General features: G+C 41.4%; 3 protein-coding genes and 1 long non-coding RNA gene across 7 annotated transcripts in view; 1 reads left to right on the forward strand and 3 right to left on the reverse strand.

Moving 5' to 3' along the window:
• Positions 1 to 5887, reverse strand: part of ubap2l (ubiquitin associated protein 2-like) — a 42919-nt gene extending 37032 nt beyond the window's left edge. For 3 of the 4 annotated variants that reach the window (XM_083774519.1, XM_083774520.1, XM_083774517.1), the window contains exons 1-5: positions 5648 to 5816; positions 3088 to 3225; positions 2427 to 2504; positions 1760 to 1870; positions 181 to 352 (exon numbers count right to left, since the gene is read on the reverse strand). In XM_083774519.1, the coding sequence (XP_083630645.1) occupies positions 181 to 352; positions 1760 to 1870; positions 2427 to 2504; positions 3088 to 3183 (457 nt within the window). In that variant the 5' untranslated portion in view covers positions 3184 to 3225; positions 5648 to 5816. The other variant, XM_083774518.1, reaches the window with a different exon arrangement.
• LOC310861134 (tuftelin-like) overlaps positions 1 to 22273 on the reverse strand; it is a 200459-nt gene that overhangs the window by 152574 nt on the left and 25612 nt on the right. The window lies entirely within an intron of this gene.
• On the forward strand, positions 8835 to 14147 carry ltap1 (lipid transport auxiliary protein 1). The gene is made up of 7 exons (XM_083769245.1): positions 8835 to 9174; positions 9440 to 9541; positions 9897 to 10005; positions 10097 to 10150; positions 10377 to 10543; positions 10797 to 10855; positions 13705 to 14147. The coding sequence occupies exons 1-7, from the start codon at positions 9118 to 9120 to the stop codon at positions 13910 to 13912; spliced, it is 756 nt and encodes a 251-aa protein (XP_083625371.1). The 5' UTR covers positions 8835 to 9117; the 3' UTR covers positions 13913 to 14147.
• Positions 18900 to 21516, reverse strand: LOC310868188. Its single transcript, XR_014570063.1, has 4 exons — positions 21472 to 21516; positions 20188 to 20351; positions 19867 to 19953; positions 18900 to 19297 (listed from the first exon to the last, which is right to left on the reverse strand). It is a non-coding gene; the product is annotated as an uncharacterized lncRNA (long non-coding RNA).

Consider the following 22273-nt stretch of genomic DNA (forward strand, 5'->3'; position numbering starts at 1 on the left):
AGCCAACTCTTGTCGTGACAAATCATGACAACACCATTTTTCGGGCTGAACAAATAATTAGAAAGAAGAAAATGGCAGTTAGGTTACAACATTTTGTGTTTGTTTTTCAATTTTGTAATTATTTGTTTGGTCCATGATTTGTCACAACTCGAGTTGATTGATTTAAAAAAGGAAGCTCACACTCTCGTCCCCTGCTGGCTCCACGGCCTCTACGTGGGGCCCCACCTCGACGGCGTGCAACATCCCTCTCTCCTTTGTCCCTGTTCTCTTTTCCTTCCTCTCCAGTCTCAGCCTGGCCTGTCTCCTTCTGACCAGACACCCCTTTCTTCTTCCCCACCATCTCCCAAGATTCCTAGGGAAGAGGTGGAGAACACAGTAATGTTTTTCTGGAAGAAGGTTTTAGGTGACCAAACAAGGAAAAGACACAAGAAAGCAAGCTATGTGATTGTTCATTCAAATCCATGGTTTATCCACATAAATGGCATAAATCACACAAATGCTAATAAAATGTATTTCCAAATTGCCAAAATGTGGTGCCTCGGTTTTAAGTTTTAACCTATGGGAGTCAAACTTTAAAAAGAACACCATTCTTCGCCTTCTTATGCATTAGGGATTTTTTTCTTCTTAAAGTGTACACATGTTAGCATTTAACCCTAATCTGATATACAATTTAGGCATTTAGCAGACGCTCTTAATCTTAAAACATTCACTGCCAGGTTTCAATTATTCCAAAACAGCCCATGGTTTTCAGTGAAACCCTTATTTTGAAGGTCCATCGGGATCCAAGAGGTGAACCGGATGTAGGAAAACGCTGTGTGCTGTGACAGACGTCTCTTTCACCCGGAAAATAAATGTTGTGGCCGCAAATAATCTGTACATTGAAAACTATACAACCTACAGCATGCCAGTCAACAAATGAACCTGGCATCTGTCTACATAACATGCTATATAAATTAAAATGAATAAATTTAACCTTTGCATAAGCCTGCAAGGTCGTCAAGGTTAGGGGAAAGTGCTATGGAAGTGCTACAGCCTAACGTGGAGCCTGAAGAGGCGAGTCTTTAGATTACGGCATAATATTTATACAAATTAATATTGTAACGCACATCATGAGCCTTGAACATAGCAACGGTATGTAGTGCAACTAACATGGTGAACAAAGCCATCCATGTCACTATGGAGTGAACAGAGTATTCAAGGTGAACAGCATCCAAATAAAGTTGATTAATGAAGAAAAAGGGGTGATCCGAAAAAAGAACATAGATAGGGTGGATATAAAATCAGGGTACATTATTAACACCCCGAACGCCCGGGGTTATTTAATTCATTAAATCATAGCACCCAGCGATTTATAGCAGCGGAGCACTTTTACCGACGGACCGGATGTTATCCCGGATGTGGCTGATGTGTTTTGGCTACATGTAGCCAAAACACTCTAGAGGCGGGAGGTATGATTAATTCTACCGCGACTAGCAACGGGACCGTGGTGGGCCGTCTAACACATGATCTTTGCTTAGAATTGGACGGGATGATTTAGATCAAGAGTTATTAACGTTTTAAGATTTTCGGTCTCGTCGGCTAAACAGGGGGGGAACATTTTCGATGATGTCCCACTGTTGCGCAACATTCGATGTTGGGCAACAGTGGGATCTGTTTTGAATCAATAACCTCCGTCCTTCTGATCAATCGTCGTCCTGGGCGCCAGGCATTACTAATTGAAAGGAGAGCCTGGCCCTCAAACAAAGCCCATGGTACTCACAGTGTCTGGGCTTCCCTCCAGCAGGACGTTGATGGCTCTGTTAACATCCCCATTGCAGTCATGCAGTGCGATCATAGACTCATCCTGGTCCTTGCCTGTGATGTCAATCAGCTGGAAAATGTAGAGAGAAATGAAGAGATGAGGCACTGCCCCCAAAACACAAAGACTCAAAGCTGTGTAAACTATCAACTTTAATAGCAGCAAACTGTGTGGGGTGGTATTGTTATAGGCATTTCTATGCTGTATTGACAGCTCCAATGAAAGACTACATTTATCAAATTTAAATTATACATTTTAAACAAATAGTGTCTTGTTGGCTCTGGTCTGCATCTACCGGTAGTCTTGGTTCTGATAGAAGGAAGGCTATTTATTTGTACAAAACCATTAACACAGTACCAATGCCTTCGTTTACTCATGACAGCTGCAATCTGCTTGCCAGCAAACAAACTGGACATGTATCAAATTATTTTCCCAACATTCTGTATATATGGTCATAAGAATTGCGGAATGCTATTCAAGCAACAATAAATTGGATGAACCTGATCTGATGATAACTCTGGCTTCATAGGCCTAAGAAAATCTCATTGTTCAATACTGATTTTACAGAGACTAAAGAGGGAAGCTATGTGTCCTGGAGCAATGAGATAGTGTGCCACTGACTTCTCACCTGCTTGACCTTCTCTTCAAAGTCAGCATCATTGTGGTCTGAAATCATCTGCGCGAGTCGGATCTGCTCAGCGGTGGCCTATTATAGGAAAGAAATTAAGTCGTTAATCAGAATGTGAGAGTACGTTCCAGAGGCTATTTAGCATCTGTATACCTTTTTGTTATCACACAGGGAAATTCTATGTTTATTGGGTAGGCCCTAAAATTATGATCACAGTGAATTATTTTGGGTAGTTCTTATTCCGGTTGTGGTTCCGGCCTGATGACTACACACCAGTGACTACAACATGACATGAGATATCATCCTCTCCCAGACCAGGCTTTGCTCTGTAAAATACTGACAAATGTGTTTTGTTCTATGTAAATCTGATTAATATACTAATATGACACGCTAATGACTATAAATCACTGATCCTCTTAGGTGGGTTCTGAGATCAAATTATCCATCCGATAAATTCTGACTGCCTGTTAAGTCTGTTCCTTTGCCAACCACTAGGCTGCAAGGCATTTACTGAAATTGAAAATGTCCAAATACAGTGGAATTTACCACCCAGAATGTTGGTGGATGGATAAGGTTTAGTTTCCTGCCCGCTCCTGTGAGAAAGATTGAATCTCTTTGCTACCCATGTTACAGGTGGTTATGGTAGGGTATATGTGGGTACCTGGGGCCTCTGCTTATGCTGTGTCTGGCTCTGTGTCTGGCCTTGTGTCTGCTCCCAGCTGCCCCGGGCTCGGGTTCCGCCCACGGACGTCATCATTTACAGTATATACAAATAACAGTATTTACAAAGGAATGACACCTGAAGGGGGATACATTTATGTTATAGTTACAAATAACCATGAGAAATGCATGTACCGTACATAACAAAATATACGCTAAACACACACTAGGTTCCCAGGGCATTTCAAGGAGGGGTTGGAGTAACAGTGGATGCCAAGCCATGGCATTGACAGTGAGGTACTAAAACATGCAACTATCAGGGTTGCCATGTTGCCATGTTTCCCACCAATTGTTTTTTTTGGTGGCTTATTTTGAATATCAAACAAGCAAAGATTTCTTTGATATATATGCAATAATTACCCATAGGTTTGGGTAGCCCCACAAGTCAGAACCCAATGGTAATGACGTTTCTGACATTTTTGAGACCCAGCTACCATGGGGTCCTATTCCACCTCTACCCTGCCACCTGGTACGCGAACATAAATAAACGTAAATACCGTCGGTTACGTCGTTTCTGCGCTGTTTGAGGGCTTCTGTTCGTTTGAGGGCTTCTGATTCTGAGAGCTATAAGAACCTATAAATACAGCTGCGAATTCTCCTGTGCCGCGGAAGCCGTTTGTTTGACCGATTTGGTTGCTTTGATTCTTCTCTTCCTTCCTTATTTATTGACACCTCATTGTACCGCCTATCTGGCTAGCTAGTGGCTATAGCTATGACAGAGCAGATCAGAGGCAGGAACGTAGCCACGCACAAGCCAACCCCGCAGCGGGAGGCAGTACAATAAACGGTAAATAAACAAGGAAGGAAGAGAAGAATCAAAGCGACCAAATCGGTCAAACAAACGGCTTCCGCGGCACAGGAGAATGCGCAGCGGTGTACATTGTAAACTATAGTTCACACATTCAGAAGCCCTCAAACGAACAGAAGCCCTCAAACGGCGCAGAAACGACGTAACCGACGGTATTTATGTCTGCGTTCTATCATTTCCATACAAAAACATCACCGCACAGGGACCCCATGGTCAGCCCGGTACGGCACGATAGATTGATTGGGCTGACCCAGGGGGTTCCGAGAGGGGCTAAGGTTTGGGTAAGTGTCACTCACACTGAGAGACAGAATGGGTCTGGTGTCTCTACTATTTGTGTACTAGTATAATAAATGACCAAAACATTCAAAATTGTAGACATACATAGTATTTATAATGATAAAACTATGTATGCATTAGTATTATATAGCAAATATTATTGGACTTGTTTTGGCCGGTTTTTCGAGGGAACATTTGGCATATTTCTCTCGCTAAGAGTTGGCTTGGCTTATTTCTCTCACAAGAGTTGGCAACACTGGCAACTATGCATAATAGAAACAGATTATTGTACCGCTACTGCGGCTTTTCAACGCGCTGTTTTGGTGGCGGGGTCTCTGCCGGGAAATAGTGTGTAGCGTGGCATCTGGCATGGGACCGTTGAGGTGTACAAGTAGATAATGTAGTTACATTGTGTACGTGTTTGTATTGAGTTTATAGACCCAGCAGCACAACCTTCGTGTACAATATCATACTTCAAACTAATCTCAAAGCAGCAGGGTAAAAAAAACATGAATTTGTTCCTACGACATTGATGTGCGGTGAACGATTCAGGATGTACACAAACATCACAGCATCACAGTGCCAGTACATGGCATAGTACACATGCACGCAGAGCAACAGTCAGAGACGGCCATCCATCCGCTCGGTAACTAAACGGTAACGCTGGTTAACGTTACGTAAACGACCACTTCTTGAGGACAGCCTGGCCCTGAATAAAAGCCTACGTCCAGGGCCTGTCTGTTGGATATAGCCCCATCAAATAACCACAACCACATGGCAAATATGCTAACGTGCTAATAATGTGTTGCTGGTTGGGGTGATGCCCGTCGTCGAGTCTCAGTCGGACTCTCGGAGCAGAGGGGCTTCCGCTTCTTCTCGCAGCCTCATGGCGAGCGAGAGCCAGGCTAGGACGTCTCTTCTTAGTGAGACAAATATACGTTATTTTCAAATGAAAGATGGCATTGTCTTTTTTTGCAGCTGAAAATTGCGTCATATAGTGAAGTCTAGTCTAGCTAGCCTTCTAGGAAACGACATCACCACCAGGGTTGTGTGGGTAACGTTAGCTGGTTGGCTACTAGTGGTAACTGTAACCTGCCAACAAGCGAGCTAACCCGAGTCTGTATTCCACCACACAGTGCACTTCACCGTCACATAAACACCCCAAAAACGACTGACGGGGTCTGGAAATACCACACAAATATGCCCTGCCATACTAGCCATCTGCCAGATATGTTGGCGAGTGTTAACGATGCTACACCGTTAGCACACCACCACCATGAAACACCATCGCTGTTCGGGTTATCCCCAAATACACCAATGTCTGCCGGGTTCAAAGAAAGACCAGACACCGAGGCTCGCGGCTGGCCTGCAAGGCCCCGAGCTCACATGAAAATAAATAACAGGCGATCATACTAACCAGAAACCAGGCTCAACCGAAAGATTTCCTGCAAAACAACCGACCGAATGGTCTCGTCGTCGACCTCCTAGACGAGAGAATATGCGACCCCTGGCCCTATCCCCGACGTTTAAAGAGCAGAAAATACAGTGAACCGACTCGCGCAGACAATAAAAGCGAGAGACTCGGAATTTACCTGTTTCTTTTCCACTCTGACACCACAGATAGCTGGGTCACGTGGTTAACACGCTGGGGGCTTCAAGGAAACTGTCTGGAGCCACTGCACACTATCACAACACCACATACTTTATTACTTTTAAATGCAACATACAGCATTAAAAAAAACATCAAATCACAACATATGGTCACAAATACATTATACATACAACAACATTTAACAATAAAACCGCATGGTTATCAGTACTTTAACTCAACATGTCACATGTGTAATTAATTATCTACACATGTAGATATCTATCTGTCTATCTCTTTAGAATATTGTGTAAAAGTTCATTTTCTTCCCAAATAAATTCCCATATATTGATTATGGCATACAGCTCATGAAAATCAAAAAATCCTATTTCAAAATATTAGAATATATTACACTAAAAAAATGATATTTTTTAAGCGAAATGTCGACCATCTGTCAAGTGTCAAGTAGCCTATATTAAAGGGGAATACCACTCATTTTGTACATTTTACATGTCATTAATACACCTTAGCTGTTGTGTGTGTGTGGGGGGGGGGTCCCCCCATTCTGTGTTTCCTAGAACTGGAGGTATGAAAAAAATAATTAACATTGTGAATCACATCTTGATGATGTCATCAAGATGTGATTCACAATGTTAAGGATTTTTTTTCATACCTGCCAACAGCTCAAAGGTATATTATGAAATAGTAAAATGTTGAAAATGAGTAGTATTCCCCTTTAATGTATGCAGTCAATACTTGGTCTGGGCTACTTTTGAACAAATTATTTCATCAATCGGTCGTGGCATGGAGGTGATCAGCCTTGTTCACTGTTGAGGTGTTTATGGAAGCCCAGGTTTGCTTTGATAACAGCTGTAAGTTAATTTGTATTATTGAATCTAGTACCAGTTATAGTTTTGGCTCTGTGGGCAGGTGCCAAGTGCTGCTGGAAAAGGAAGATCAGCATCAACATAAAGCTTGTCAATGTACGGAGGCACAGTGCTGTAAAATATCATAATAGACAGTTGTGTTGAGACTCTGGACTTGATAAAACACAGTGATGTTTTAGGCCGTGTTATCGGCTGGTGTTGGACCACTGACAGTGAAAACTTAACACTTCAACACACCCTTCTTTTTGGAGTAGGCCTACTATACATGGTGCTTCAGTATAGACAAGCTTATATGGAGATGCTCCTTTTCAGCTTGATTTGGCACCTGCCCACAGTGCCAAAACTAGGCTACTAGTAATTGGTGTACTGACCATGGTATTACTGTGCTTAACTGACCAGTCAACTGGCCTGATCTGAACCCCACAGAGAATCTAGGTTGTATGGTCAAGAGGAAGGTGTGCATTCTTTTTAGTGCTCTTGTAAAATATTCTATTTTTAAATAGGATTTTTTAGATTTTCATGAGCTGTATGCCATAATCATCAAGATTAAAACTAAAAAAGGTTTTAAATACTTCACTTTATGCACAATTAATTGAGAATATATGAAAGTTGCACTTTTTGAATTGGAAGCAAATTCTTTTACTCTTCTTTTACTTTTACACAATATTCTAATCTTTTGAAAAGGTGCTATATATAATATACATTTTCTCTAGATAGATAGATAGATAGATAGATAGATAGATAGATAGATAGATAGATAGATAGATAGATAGATAGATAGATAGATAGATAGATAGATAGATAGATAGATAGATAGATAGATAGATATAGATAGATAGATAGATAGATAGATAGATAGATAGATAGATAGATAGATAGATAGATAGATAGATAGATAGATAGATAGATAGATAGATAGATGTGTGTGTGTGATCACTCCGTTTCACATTCGATGTACAAAAATGCTGCTATTGGGGAGGATGTTTTAAAATTCACCATCAAAGCAAGACTGCAAGTATTACCAACCAAGTACAATCTGTCAATCTGGTATCCCGACACCCACACTACACTCTGTATAAACCATCATGAATCTGAACAACACCTAGAATCCATCGCACACATAACAAATGGATGTAGTGCATACAAAAATGTGTATATTGCTCGCCACGACCGGATTGTTGACCTAGTGTCTGATGCAGTTCGAAAGTATGTGCAGCAATGTATAAACATTCAAGAGTGTTACCAGATCGGTTTAGCTGTGCATGCGATGTCTTTGCTAAAATTCCAAATACACCTGATGTTGTCTTTGTTGACACCAGTCACAAGGAGGTCCTGATTGTGGAGATATGGGCTGTGTCTTTGATTTGTACATGGACCAGGCATTCCAAGATAAACATTCTAAGTATCAACCATTGCTTGGAAGTATAACAAACCTGGGGCTGGGGTATCGCTGTAGATTTGCCATACTGATATTCGGAAGCCTGGGCCATGTGCATAAACTGAGCATGAGTGGCCTGAGAATAGCTGGCTGCTGGCATGACAAAAAGCAAAGCTAAACAACAGCCAAATACTGTTCTGTTTCGGCTGTTATAGGCAGTTTGTCTGTGTGGAGGAGGAGGTGCCATGTGTATCCTTAAGTGAACATGAACAACTGTCACTGTGTGTGTGTGTGTGTGTGTGTGTGTGTGTGTGTGTGTGTGTGTGTGTGTGTGTGTATGTGCGTGTGTGCGTGTATGCGTGTGCGTGTGTGTGTGTGTGTGTGTGTGTGTGTGTGTGTGTGTGTGCGCGCGCGCGCGCGTGCGTGTGTGTCAGTTGCTTGTTACTGTGTATAATATATAAATGATTCTTTGTTTGATACAAAGTGAAGATATGCATGCAATTGTCGTGTCATTATTTTTTACTTTCTTCGTAGGTTATTCTAACAGTATTCTAGAGTTTAATTTCTAGTGTTGTTTTGACCGGGCATTGTACACTGTTATTACGGTATTCTGGAGCGTCGTAAACAATAGCATCATCTCGCGAGACCATCAGGTTAAGCCTTGATAGGCATAGATATATATTGAGAGGCACCCAGCTTGTATTGTAAACCTTATTCGACCAATAGCATCCCATCCAGCGAGAGACGAAGGCGTCTTGTCTTGTGCTGCGGGAAGGCATCTAAATTGGACAATGCAGTGCACTATTTGAGAATGAGTAGGATCCATGACCCCTTTTATTTAGCAATATGGTCTTAACGGTACAAGGAAATTTAGTTACATGTTTTAGTTGCAAGACAGCCAATTTGAACATCAAACGGGTAACGTTAGGTAAACATGCACAGCTAGCTACGGTAGCTAACATTAACCTGATCACATACGGTACAGATCTGAGTGAGTCTGTTATCTATTCTAAACCGTCTGAATCAGAGAAACAATGGCAGAATCATTATCTGGAGTTAATGTAGTTCTGGTCATGGCCTATGGCAGTTTGGTAAGTTTTTAATTTTAACTGGCAGTATGCTAGATATCCAATATCCAATCTAGCATATCGAGTCTGACTTTCCTTTTGTATCTGATCATATGTCAAAATGGATAAAATATCTATATAGCCTAAGATTTAGACTCTCGTAGATCATGTATTGATAAAATACATCTAAGATAGTCTTCTTGATCCAGGGCTAGTATTATTATCCATCAAGCGCTTTCTCCAGAGTTATGTTATGTTGACGACTAACCGGCGGATTGTACGTTTTCAGGTGTTTGTGCTGCTCTTCATCTTTGTCAAGAGGCAGATCATGCGTTTTGCAATGAGATCTCGCCGGGGTCCCCATGCCCCTATCGGGCATAATGCTCCTAAGGTAACGTATACGACCCTGTAATACAGTCACAGAAATCCTCATGTAATATAAAGCTTTAATCCTAAAACACTAAACCCAGACAAAATTTCATAATGTTGCTGATGTCTGAGGTGGGTCACCGTGGGTGGGTCTTTCAGTACCTTCATGATGCTCAAGAAGGTATTGTTTCCCTGCCCACATGGTATTTTTTTAAAGGAATATTTTTTTAAATAATAGGCCTACCCACATTTTTCACCGATTTTTCACTCTCATTTACAAATGGATAATTGAACAGAGGGAGAGGGTGTTAATGTAGTGTAGCCTATGTACAGGTCTGTTAATATGGCAGTTCATGTGTTGATGGGTTACACTACAGGGTGTAAGAGAGGGGATTGATTCAAGACTGTCCAGGGTGCAGGACATCCGTTTTGAACCTCGCCTGCTCTCATTAGAAGATGACAGGATACAACATGATGCACAGATCAGTGAGTTTGCAAATTGAAGTTTGTTCTGTTTATTACAATCAAGTTCCTGAAATCTTGAAGAATGGCTTAAAAACATATCTATAATCCACAGGCTGCTATAACTACCTGTACAGAATGAAGGCTTTGGATGCTATTCGTGACTCAGGTGAGAGATGTATCTTGATGTCTGCATTTTTCTCCTTAGCAATAAACCATGATATGGTTTCTGATATTCATACACCTTATTCCATTCACCTTATTTCAATCAATGATTAATAATCAGGTGCTTAGAGCAGGTGTGGGGAAGCACTCAACCAATGGCATGTGTTTGATCTTATTTCTCACACTTTTCTACCTTTCACATGTTTTTGCATCCATTACCCATTTTCTAGGAATTCCACTGCAGGATTTCAGCCGGAGTCCCAATGCTTTCACTGGACGAAGCTTTCGGAATTGGCTGCTAGAGCTTCGGAACTCCCATTCTCTGATTAAGAGCAGCCGCAGTGCACTCATTGACAGCTTGCTGGAGGGCTATGACAATGCTCGCCATGGAACTGGGGTGTGTAACAACCACAGTGTGTGTTAAAATGTAATTGAGGACTTTATTGTGTTTGTGGAGCTGTTGCCCCCGTGACCCGACTACGGATAAGTGGTTGAAGATGGATGGATGGATGAATGGATTGTGTTTAGATAAGAAATTTCGTTTTGGAGCATGTGTGTGTGTGTGTGTGTGTGTGTGTGTGTTTGGGGGGGGGGGGGGGTATGTAATTTGAACATACTACTGATGACTTGACTTTCACTCTTCGTTCCAGGTTTTTGGGGAAGCAGAGTTCCTGAAATACCAGATGGCTCTCAATGAACTAGCTGATGTGTAAGTGTTGTGTGGCCAGGCCTTAGAAGCTGCTTAATCTTCTGAGTATGCTCAGTACATTACTACTGCGTCTACTACTATGACTATGGTGCTCAGAGCTCTGAGTCAAAGACTAGACTTCCTTTTTGTTTTGTATTTAACCACTTGAACCACAGCATCCATTTTCTGGTGGAAATATTAGCCATAAATAGCAGCTGTACAAGCTCACAACACGGGAGTGTAGATTATTATAGATTTGGTGTAGAGTAAAATAAAAACTTGAGTACAATTGCTACTCAGGTCCATTTCTCTAAGAATAGAGGATTTAAGTTAAGATTCTAAAATACAAATTGACAGTATAATCAGAGAATACTGATACATTCGCTGTAAATAAGTAATATGTTTTCTGATTCCTCCTACTACTACAAATAATAAATATAGCTGCAAGCAGCAATAAGGCGGGACCAAGGAGATAGAGAGAGAGAGAGGACAGAGAGAGAGAGAGGACAGAGAGTGTGGAGACAGGGACAGAGAGACACAGGGACAGAGAGTGTGGAGACAGAGAGAGGACAGAGTGTGGAGACAGAGAGAGGACAGAGAGAGGACAGAGAGTGTGGAGACAGAGAGAGGACAGAGAGTGTTGAGACAGAGAGAGGACAGAGAGTGTGGAGACATTGAGAGGACAGAGAGTGTGGAGACATTGAGAGGACAGAGATTGTGGAGACAGAGAGAGGACAGAGAGTGTGGAGACAGAGAGAGGACAGAGAGTGTGGAGACAGAGAGAGGACAGAGAGTGTGGAGACAGAGAGAGAGAGAGAGAGAGAGAGGGTGGAGACAAAGAGAGAGGGTGGAGACAGAGAGAGAGTGGAGAGAGAGCGAGAGAGACAGAGAGGACAGAGTGTGGAGACAGGGACATAGAGACACAGGGACAGAGAGTGTGGAGACAGAGAGAGGACAGAGAGTGTGGAGACAGAGAGAGGACAGAGAGTGTTGAGACAGAGAGAGGACAGAGAGTGTGGAGACAGAGAGAGGACAGAGAGTGTGGAGACAGAGAGAGGACAGAGAGTGTGGAGACAGAGAGAGGACAGAGAGTGTGGAGACAGAGAGAGGACATAGAGAGGACAGAGAGTGTGGAGACATTGAGAGGACAGAGAGTGTGGAGACAGAGAGAGGACATAGAGAGGACAGAGAGTGTGGAGACATTGAGAGGACAGAGAGTGTGGAGACATTGAGAGGACAGAGAGTGTGGAGACAGAGAGAGGACAGAGAGTGTGGAGACAGAGAGAGGACAGAGTGTGTGGAGACAGAGAGAGGACAGAGAGTGTGGAGACAGAGAGAGAGAGAGAGAGAGAGAGAGAGAGAGAGGGTGGAGACAAAGAGAGAGGGTGGAGACAGAGAGAGAGTGGAGAGAGAGCGAGAGAGACAGAGAGGACAGAGTGTGGAGACAGGGACAGAGAGACACAGGGACAGAGAGTGTGGAGACAGAGAGAGGACAGAGAGTGTGGAGAGAGAGAGAGGACAGAGAGTGTGGAGAGAGAGAGAGGACAGAGAGTGTGGAGAGAGAGAGAAGAGAGAGGGGGGTGGAGAGAGAGACAGAGAGAGAAGAGAGAGGGGGGTGGAGAGAGAGAGAGAGAGAGGAGAGATGGGGTGGAGAGAGAGACAGAGAGAGGGGGGGTGGAGAGAGAGAGAGAGAGAAGACAGAATACACTTATTACACTATTACACCACTATTACACTATTGCACTGTTACACTTATTACACTATTACATTACTATTACACTATTACACTTATTACACTATTACACTACTATTACACTATTACACTATTAGACTTATTACACTATTACACTTATTACAATATTACACTATTACACTTATATTACACTATTACACTACTATTACACTAATAGTACACTATTACAAATTTAGACGTAATACACAATTTCACTATTAAACTATTGCACTACTTTTACACTTATTACACTATTACACTATTTCACTAAATACACTATTAGACTTATTACTCTATTACAGTTACTAGTATCTCTATTATTGTGATGATTGTCATGTCCTAGTGAGAGAGAGAGAGAGAGGGAGAGAACAATATGCACAAATAAGAATCACAGGCCGAGTTGTCACTACCCGGAATTGAACCAGTGACCCTGTGGTCCAAAGGTGAGAGCTCTACCGACTGAGCTAAGCAGACTCTGTCAGTTGACTCATTCTATACAGTAACATGCAGTATAGGTATTAGCTCTGCCAACCGTATTTGGTAGACGTATTGGTTGCATGAGAGGTTTCACAAGACAGAATTTTTTTATTGGCTCATAAAAACTTATTTTTTTCACTTAAAATAAATCTGTTACGATTTTTTGTTCGTATAAGTCCAAAGTTCAAGAGTAGACGTTTTTGTGCATTTTGATCAAAGATTCTGGGAGAAGATACATTTGAACTGTTTTTCATATATTTCAAATTAGTGGTTAATCTAAAGGTCAGAGGTCAAAAGTCAGAATATGGAAGTTGTTCGGCATGAGGAGACACATATGTGTATCAAAGTGTCATTGCTAACGGTCAAACGGTTCATGAGATATGTACATTCAAAGTTTGCATTTTCAACTTAATTTTCAATTTCAGTGCTATAGCGCCACCATTTGGCCAATGGTCATGGGCTTCACATAGTCACCGTTTGGCATGGCCCTCTACCAGATTACCGAGTTTCACGAAAAGCGACTGCACGGTTCAGTCAGAACAGCTATTTTTGGCGGAAGGAGAAGAAAAAAAACTACAAAAACAAGAAGTGACCAAAGTCACTGCGTGTCTTCTTGGTCCCTAATAATATTTACATAATCCTCTTCTGTGTTCATTCTCAGGGTGAAGGCATACTCCAGCACCACCAGTCTAGACCAACATCACCAGTCTGCAGCCAAGGACTTGACGGGATCTCCTGTCTGCAGCACCCCTTCCACCATCCAGGTCACCTATCTGCCCTCCACTGGTCAGCGCAGCAAAAGACCAAAACATTTTCTGGAACTCAAGAGCTTTAAAGACAACTACAACACATTGGAGAGTACTCTGTGAAAGACTGAGATTTTGACTGACTGACTTGACTGAACTCCCTTTGAGACTTAGTTTTGTCATGAATCAAAACATAACTAGAAAAAGTGCCCTTCCGGGCACAGGTCTCCACCAGGTTATCCACAGATCCGTGCAGTTAGAGGTAAAAACACTTTTCGGCCAGTTATAGCGCCACCTTGAGGCTGAGTTGAAATTGTTCATGTGGCATTTCGTCCTCGGCCTAGTGGGAATGTGGGTGCACAATTTCACGGAAATCACGCGATGTGTTCATGATTTGCAGCATTTTGTTTGAAACTGAGCACTCCTGTGAACTTTGGAAGCCAATCTTAACCAATCAGGATGGAGTGTGATAAATGTGAAAGACCCGTTTCGTTGAATGGCTCTAGAGAGACTGTGTACCAATTTGCGTGATGTTTGGACAAAATCTGTAGGTGTACTGTGCAAAAACTTGTTTTGCACAAAGCGGCCTCTTGGTGGCGCTATAACAGGCCGTTCTGGAAAGTTTGGGGCAGAGGTTCATCGTTGGCATCCAGGGAGTGTGTGTGCAAAATTTGGCATCGACCGGGTTAACGGTGGCCGAGATTAGCCTGTCACGGACACACGGACGGACGGACGGACGGACGGACACACAAACGGACGGACGGAGTGCAAAACATACTCTCCCCACATGCCTTCGGCCTGGTGGAGACAATTACTGTAACTTTTAAGTGATGCTGTAATTTCCACATTGAAAGAGAATGTGGAGGACTGATTTAAAAAATTTAAGCAGCATGGCATGTCACTTTTATTTTTCACAAGATATAAAGGGGTTCCAATCAATGTATTCTGTAAAAACCTGGCCTTCCTTTTAACAATGGAGAAGTGTGACTATTTAAACTGCAATTTCTTCCTTTAAAAAAAAACTTTAACAAGGCAGTAGTCACTTGAGATCAAACATCGTTCCTAAATACATCAAAGGAGTAGTTCACCCAAAAAAGTACTTATTTTCTATCAATTACACACCCCATGAAGCCTTTTTGTTTTTGTCACATTAAGTCAATGATTTGATAACTGGCTGTCTCCGGTAGGAGACAGAAATTAGACTCTTTGTGTCTCCATAGGGAACCACTGCTGGTCGTAAAATTGTTGTCTTAGGAATGCGACAAAAACGAAAAAATATCTATGAATTCAAGTCTTCATAGGGCTGATTAATGGATAGAAAAAGTCATTTTGGGGATGAACTATCCCTTTAAGCCTCTATTCCCTGTTCCCCTATCAAGTAAAGAAAAATACTTTGTTGCTAAAGCCATTTAAAACGTAAACATCTTACTGCAACCACAATTTTAATTTACATATATTTCGTTCTTTCCATGGGACCTCGACCTAATGAGCTTGTTTCTTAAGAAATTAAGAATGTGATTGTGAATGTAGCCATTGCTGATTTTTGTAAAACCAACTAAGTGGCCATTAGCCTCAGCACGAATGCAAACAAAATTATGTAAATGTACATTTTCATTCATGGTCTGTATAGAAGATGTAAAATAGTATTTATGACATAAATTATTTAATTAAGTTCTTAAATGTGTGATCTCGTAATTAGTGTTTTAAATATCAACACTTGGTTGCAGTTGTGAATCAAGGATAAAGGTACTTCTGGAGCCAGTGACAAGCTCCATGCAATAAAAACACATTTCAACACACTTTAGCTTTAATTTTTAATAATAGTCTCCCTATCTGATTAACTGCATAAGAGAAACCGTTATTGATCCCCAGAGGGTAATTCAGGTGTCATAACAGCAACAAGGTTGAAACGCACGCAAGACGCACAAATAAGAGTACAAACCAAGATGAGCTTAGATCTTGAAGACAGCATTCTTTTTTCTAATAAACATGTACACAAGCACCAAAACAAAAGACAGTAGAAAGCTATAAAGGTGACTAGCTGCCTGGTTACCACAAGTGCCAATTGTGCTAAAATTATAGAATTAATGCACTTTTAACAACAGTGTGTTTGAGAAAGTAATTTGGTATGTGCTTCCTCCCTCCTCTGTTCCATCCACTTTCTCCTCAGGGATGCACAATATTGAAATCATGGCTAATACATTATAGCCAATTATTTCTATGGTCATATTATACCAATATTGCAATACCAGTTTCCACGTGTAGGGTTTACCACACACCTGTTATACAGTAACTAAGTGTTTCCCAAACAGTGGGTTGGGAGACTTGAGAAGACGTAGAATACGCACATCGACAGGCTGGGTGCTGGGCTAAAAGAAACTTAAGTGAATTGGATGGAGCCCGCACACCAAAGGTACTAGCAAGACGTTCTTTATTTAAATACTGACAACGTTTCGATCTGTTAGATCTTCATCAGGTCATGTGAACATACACACAAGCTTGTACATTTGTAATAAGGAAGTGCCCCCATTACCCTATCAAAAACACCACATTTTGGTGCCCCTCCCATCACTACAGGTGTGACTCGTCAACCCTGAGTGAGTGGGTGGGGACCCAGACATATTGATGTGAATATAGTCTGTTCAGAAGATTTAGTGCACTAGTTAAAAACATTTTAAAACCAATTTTTTAAAAACATACATGTATGTCTATATTCAAATTATCGGTACATCAACTAAAAGTGCCACATGTCCTGTACTAGGTCCGTGGGCTTAAATTTCATTTCCAATGTTATTTCTATTTGTTGCATTGTTCTCCTTTTGTAGGGTAAAACTTTGCAAGAAACTGAAAAGCAGGAAAATACTGATGCAGATACATAAAGAACAATCAAGAACACTACCGAATGAACTACATAAAGACACCAAAACTATATATATAAAGTACACACCAAAAAAGAAATGCATGAAAACAACAACATATGCACCAGGTTGGATTTATTCAACGCAGGAGGCCACTTTTTTAAAAAACTTAGGACAGTATAATTTTGAACCATATTTTTTACTTTTTACTTTTTAATTTTTTTAAATTAAAATGGAGAAGCAGAGCTTCACTCCAAACAAAGGGGTTTCTACAGGAAATGTCTAATTTCGTCTTCTTGGTTTAGGCCCCTCGGCATCATGGTTTGAAGAGTATGAATGTGGTAACTTTCTCTTCTTAATAAGAGGTTATTTATGTTACCTCCCCTTCTTGGGGTTTTTACATGCTCTATACCCATGTATCTCAGGGAGGAGACACTATGGTTTGCTTCAGCAAAGTGTAAGGCCACTGGACAACATATGTTGTTGTTTTCATGCATTTCTTTTTTGGTGTGTACTTTATATATATAGTTTTGGTGTCTTTATGTAGTTCATTCGGTAGTGTTCTTGATTGTTCTTTATGTATCTGCATCAGTATTTTCCTGCTTTTCAGTTTCTTGCAAAGTTTTACCCTACAAAAGGAGAACAATGCAACAAATAGAAATAACATTGGAAATGAAATTTAAGCCCACGGACCTAGTACAGGACATGTGGCACTTTTAGTTGATGTACCGATAATTTGAATATAGACATACATGTATGTTTTTAAAAAATTGGTTTTAAAATGTTTTTAACTAGTGCACTAAATCTTCTGAACAGACTATATTCACATCAATATGTCTGGGTCCCCACCCACTCACTCAGGGTTGACGAGTCACACCTGTAGTGATGGGAGGGGCACCAAAATGTGGTGTTTTTGATAGGGTAATGGGGGCACTTCCTTATTACAAATGTACAAGCTTGTGTGTATGTTCACATGACCTGATGAAGATCTAACAGATCGAAACGTTGTCAGTATTTAAATAAAGAACGTCTTGCTAGTACCTTTGGTGTGCGGGCTCCATCCAATTCACTTTGGGAGACTTGAGACCCATTTTGGGTCGCTGACCAATTTATATGGACCATGAGTACTTTTCTTTCTTTCTTTTTTTTCTCCATTTCCTATTCCAATTCTATTACATTATTTCAAAAGATTACAAAAATAAAAATGTTTCAGAAATTAAAAAGAAATGTATTTATTTTGTATACATTTTCAAAAAGATCTAAGAAATTTCATGAATAAATAAAAGCAATCAACTAGTGAAAATAGCAGATCTACAAGCTCACAAACTATTTTCAATAAAATAAAGAGACATTTCTCTTTTGGGTCTCGAGCTACAAAGTTTGGGAACCCCTGCAACTCCTTTGATGCTGGATTCAGATAAAAACAACACGGCTTTGTTATGACCTGATTTAGTAGGCCGGAAGACAATGTTTCCAAGGGCCGGTTTTAAATGAGCTGTGATAGAACAGAATGATCTCAGATGATCATAATACGCTTTTGCGCACTTTCGCACTACTGATGTGGGGAGGAGCGCATTTCTGGATTTCAGATGGTCAGGTGGCTTATTATGTTTTGTATTTAACAACAGTGTCTTGCTCCCTCCTCACATGACTGAAGATAAAAAATTGGTGTCACTTTCAAAGAGCTGTTTTTCCCAGAAGGGGCGTGTCTGAAGACCTGGAGCACAGTCAGACCTATAGTCAAAGCAAGTTATACGACCCAGTGCTGACACATGAACCAGCAGACCGACTGGAGTAGGATTGTTCCGATTCGATCACGTAAAAAAAACGTAGATTTTCGGTCTGGGTTGTGAAACTGTGTGGGCCGTATATCTGCCTGATCCGGGTCTGCAGTCGCTCAACACATCTTGGTTGGCACATAAGTAATGTGTCATCGTATCAATGCGACATATCAGGAATAATTGAATCTGTTCAATACAGATAACACATTTTGAAGTAATTTTGGACAATAACAAAATAATGAAATGATTGATAATACTGTGCATCGCTAACTTCTCCCTCCTGTTCCCTCCTCTTGCTCCCTCCCTCGTTCTCTCCTTTCCCCTCCTCTCGCTCCTCCCCCTGCTCCTTCATCCTGGTCCCTCCTCTTGCTCCCTCCTGTTTCATCCTCTGCTGTTTCCTCATCTGCCCCCCCCTCCCTTTCCTCCTCCGTTTCCTCCTCTGCTTCCTCCTGTACCCTCTTTTCTACCTTCCTCAGATCCCTCCTCTCTTTCCTCCTAAGTTCCCTCCTCTGCCCCCTCCTCAGTTCCCTCCTTAGTTCTCTCCTCTGTGTCCTCCTTAGCTCCCTCCTCAGTTCCCTCCTCTGATCCCTTATCTCCTCCCTCAACTGTGTTGGAGATGAGGAGGACCCATTTTCTCCCCCCACATTCTTGTGTGACATAGAGAGCTGGTTGCGCTCATCGTCTTCGAGGCCGGAGTCCTGCTCAGTCAAAGTCTTTGTGGTGGCCATGTCTTCATAGTGCTCCGTCTGCTTGGCCAACTTGGCCAGCTTGGCCTTCTCTTTCCGTGCTTTCTTGTCCGTCATGGTTTCTTTCCTACTCTGTTGGCTGAAGGATGAAATAGAGAGAAGCACACAAGAGGACTCTGCTAACTGGACATACAGAGGAGGGGAGGAACATGTATGGAGAGGCGAGAAGAAACACAACAGAATATGGTGGTAGAGAAGAGAAGAGAGAAAAAGGGATTTAAGAAAAGGTTGAGAGATTTGACAACCTAACTATGATAAACACATACCGTACTTCTAAAGTTGTTTCAAGACCTTTTAAATGTTATAAGTTAAACCATAAAAGTATTTTTCTATGAAAGGTCTGGGGGAGATGAAGATATTCTGCTCAGTAACGTAAGAGGATAGGACAATGTTGAAATTATTTATGGAACAGCTATGAATATAACTGCCATATTGATTAACATAATTGTTTATGTAACCCACACATGCTGCGGCTTCTTCACATAACACAAAAGCATTTCTTGGTCTGTGATGGATTATGCTGAGAGAGAAGGAAGCACCAGACACATTCTGGATTCATGAGACCTGTACTACAAACTTCCCTAAAAACATCCACACGCCAGATTGGTAAACTGACTTTGATAGCCACCTCCGTGGGACGACTTAGTGTTGTTAGGGTTAGTGATGAAGACAGATTACGAAAATATATCCACCTTATTTGCTCACAACGACTGCTTTCCTCTCCTCTGCACACTGTGCGCAGGCTGCTGGTCCACGACACTGGCTGCTGGCTCCATAACCTTAGTGAGAGAGTATTGATTCATTTAATTATTTATTTCACAGTATGTAGAATGGGTACATTTCAAAAGAAAGCACAAGTCAATACTAAAACTGCTACTTTGTGGACGAAACCATGATAAAGACTTGTTTACAACAGGGTCCACCATTTTCAATTCATCAGAACATTTAAAGACATACAAATATACACTAATATGAAAAAACAGGAAATCATAAAGGAAGTAAAAAAATCACACCCGTGTGAAGTAAGTGGTGCAACTCCGCGTGGCGTCCCCGGGGGGTCCCCAGAACTTCCAGATCCACAGGAACGCGCCCAGTTCCGGCGAGCCGCCCCGCATCCGAAAGAGTTACCGTGTGGGGGTCCCCGGTACATCCAGTATCATACTGACCTGACGAAGATCTATCAAGATCGAAACGTTGTCGTTTAATTCAATTAAGTAATTCTTTACCAAAAGAATGGTGTGCCCTACCTCCTTCCAGGCTGCGCAACAGTGACACTTGGTTGTGAAAACAAACCAAACGCTATTTTCGTGCTCGGACAGACCCAGCCAGGGAACCAGGGACCCAGCCAGGGACAGACACACATGTTAATGAAGTGGTTGCACCACTTAAAAAGGGGAAACATGTACAGTATGGGAGGAAAAGGGGTGGGGGGGAACCCAATACTTTTTTTTACAGGGGCCAGTTTCAAATTCCTTGAAAAAAAAGAAGAAAAAAATAGAAAATCATGATCCAGTGGAAAAAACTATAATCTAACACCGATAGCAATTAGAAACAAAGTAATTTCACAACCTTAAGTACATTCTCAACCTTATCTTCATAATAATTCTGTCTACTTCACCCTGCATCTCATTGGTGGGCTCTGGTCCCTGGTCACTCAGTTCAGAAACATTCCTACCAAGGCAATGAGATCATCGATTGGTGTTCCAACATACCTGTAGCTGGGTTCCAACTTAGGCTAATCAAATATATATAAAATTATTATTATTATACATTCCGAAATGTTTCTGAACTGCTTAGCTCTGATCCATAGCCCTAATTCTAATTCTACCCTTAGTGCAGGGCAGAATTAGCATTAGGGATATGGACCAGAGCTATGAACTGCCCAGAGCCATCCTGACACACAGACCGTAGACTAGACAGAAATGGTACCAATGAGCATTAGCGAGGACATGGACATGGTCATGGACATGGAGATGTTTTAATTCACTGGGTGGAGTGGTCCTACAAGGCACACGTTATTTAGTATGGGGAAAAACATTATGTAAAAGACAGCAGATAGCAGACTGCCCTATTTCTATGATTGGTGTGGTGATGGTGATCTACTCCAACCGGCTAGCCAATCGTACGGACAACATTTAATACAAATCATACAAAAAACAAGCACTTCTTAAATCCATTCCGAAGTCTAAATTAACATAAATGATACATTAGTTGAACATTGGCTAGGTGGTAGTATTTAAGTTACAATAGTGTAGGCAGCCAGCCACTAACATTGATTGCTTGCTTTAGTTGCTTACCTTTGGACGTGTAGCCTAGTTATTATTAAAAGAACCTACGATGAGGTAAACAATATTGGAAAAAGATGGCGTCCCAAACGTAACGCGTTACAGAACTACGGTGTCCTATAAGGGAATAACATACTGTAATGGGAATTAACGGGCGAAGAGACGGTCAATCAGCGACACCTAGTGGCCAATGTAGGCTACTGCCTTACATAAAATATAATAAAACGTCATTTGAATAAAGAATTCGATTTGTGCAGATAGCCCCCGTCAGCCCGTGGCACGGGCATGAAAGAAAGGAAAGAAATGCAAATGAAAGAAAGAAATGCAAATGTCAGTTCAATCTTGAAAGCAGTTCATATTACTGCACTGCACTGCAACCATGGTCACAGACTCACTATTTAGTCTATATTTTCTAGCACTAGAATGCAATATGTAATTTAGGCTACATTAACATAATAGCTTTTTTCTACTTTTCATGGGACCTAATGAGGCTCATTAGGTGATCAGCTTCTCTTTTTTTTTTAATCAAGAATGTGTCTTGGGGCGAGCCGTCCGGATATCTCGCCCCACAGCGTGGATATCTCGCCTCAAAGCATGGACATCTCGCCCCATGTTTATTTCATGTTTATTTTACCTTATTTATCATATTAGAACATTTAGAATCAATGTTAAGGAGAACATTTAGAACCAGTTTGTTGTCATTGTTGGTCAAATGAAAATGATGCATGGATAATGAATGCACCCCCCCCCCCCATTGTTCTGGAAATTCCATTCTGGCTAGGTTTTGGAGTCATAACACTATGTTGAGCAGAAG

The sequence above is a fragment of the Protomyctophum parallelum genome, assembly GCF_964188405.1.
Source record: "Protomyctophum parallelum genome assembly, chromosome: 1".
In the NCBI taxonomy this organism is placed as follows: Eukaryota; Metazoa; Chordata; class Actinopteri; order Myctophiformes; family Myctophidae; genus Protomyctophum; species Protomyctophum parallelum.

What these genes read in the sequence shown, in the direction of transcription:
- ltap1 (XM_083769245.1), top strand. Translation starts at nt 9,118, where the DNA reads ATGGCAGAATCATTATCTGGAGTTAATGTAGTTCTGGTCATGGCCTAT. An exon ending in TCATGGCCTATGGCAGTTTG is followed by an intron (nt 9,175 to 9,439) that starts GTAAGTTTTTAA and finishes GTACGTTTTCAG; the next exon opens with GTGTTTGTGCTGCTCTTCAT. An exon ending in GGATGCTATTCGTGACTCAG is followed by an intron (nt 10,151 to 10,376) that starts GTGAGAGATGTA and finishes CCCATTTTCTAG; the next exon opens with GAATTCCACTGCAGGATTTC.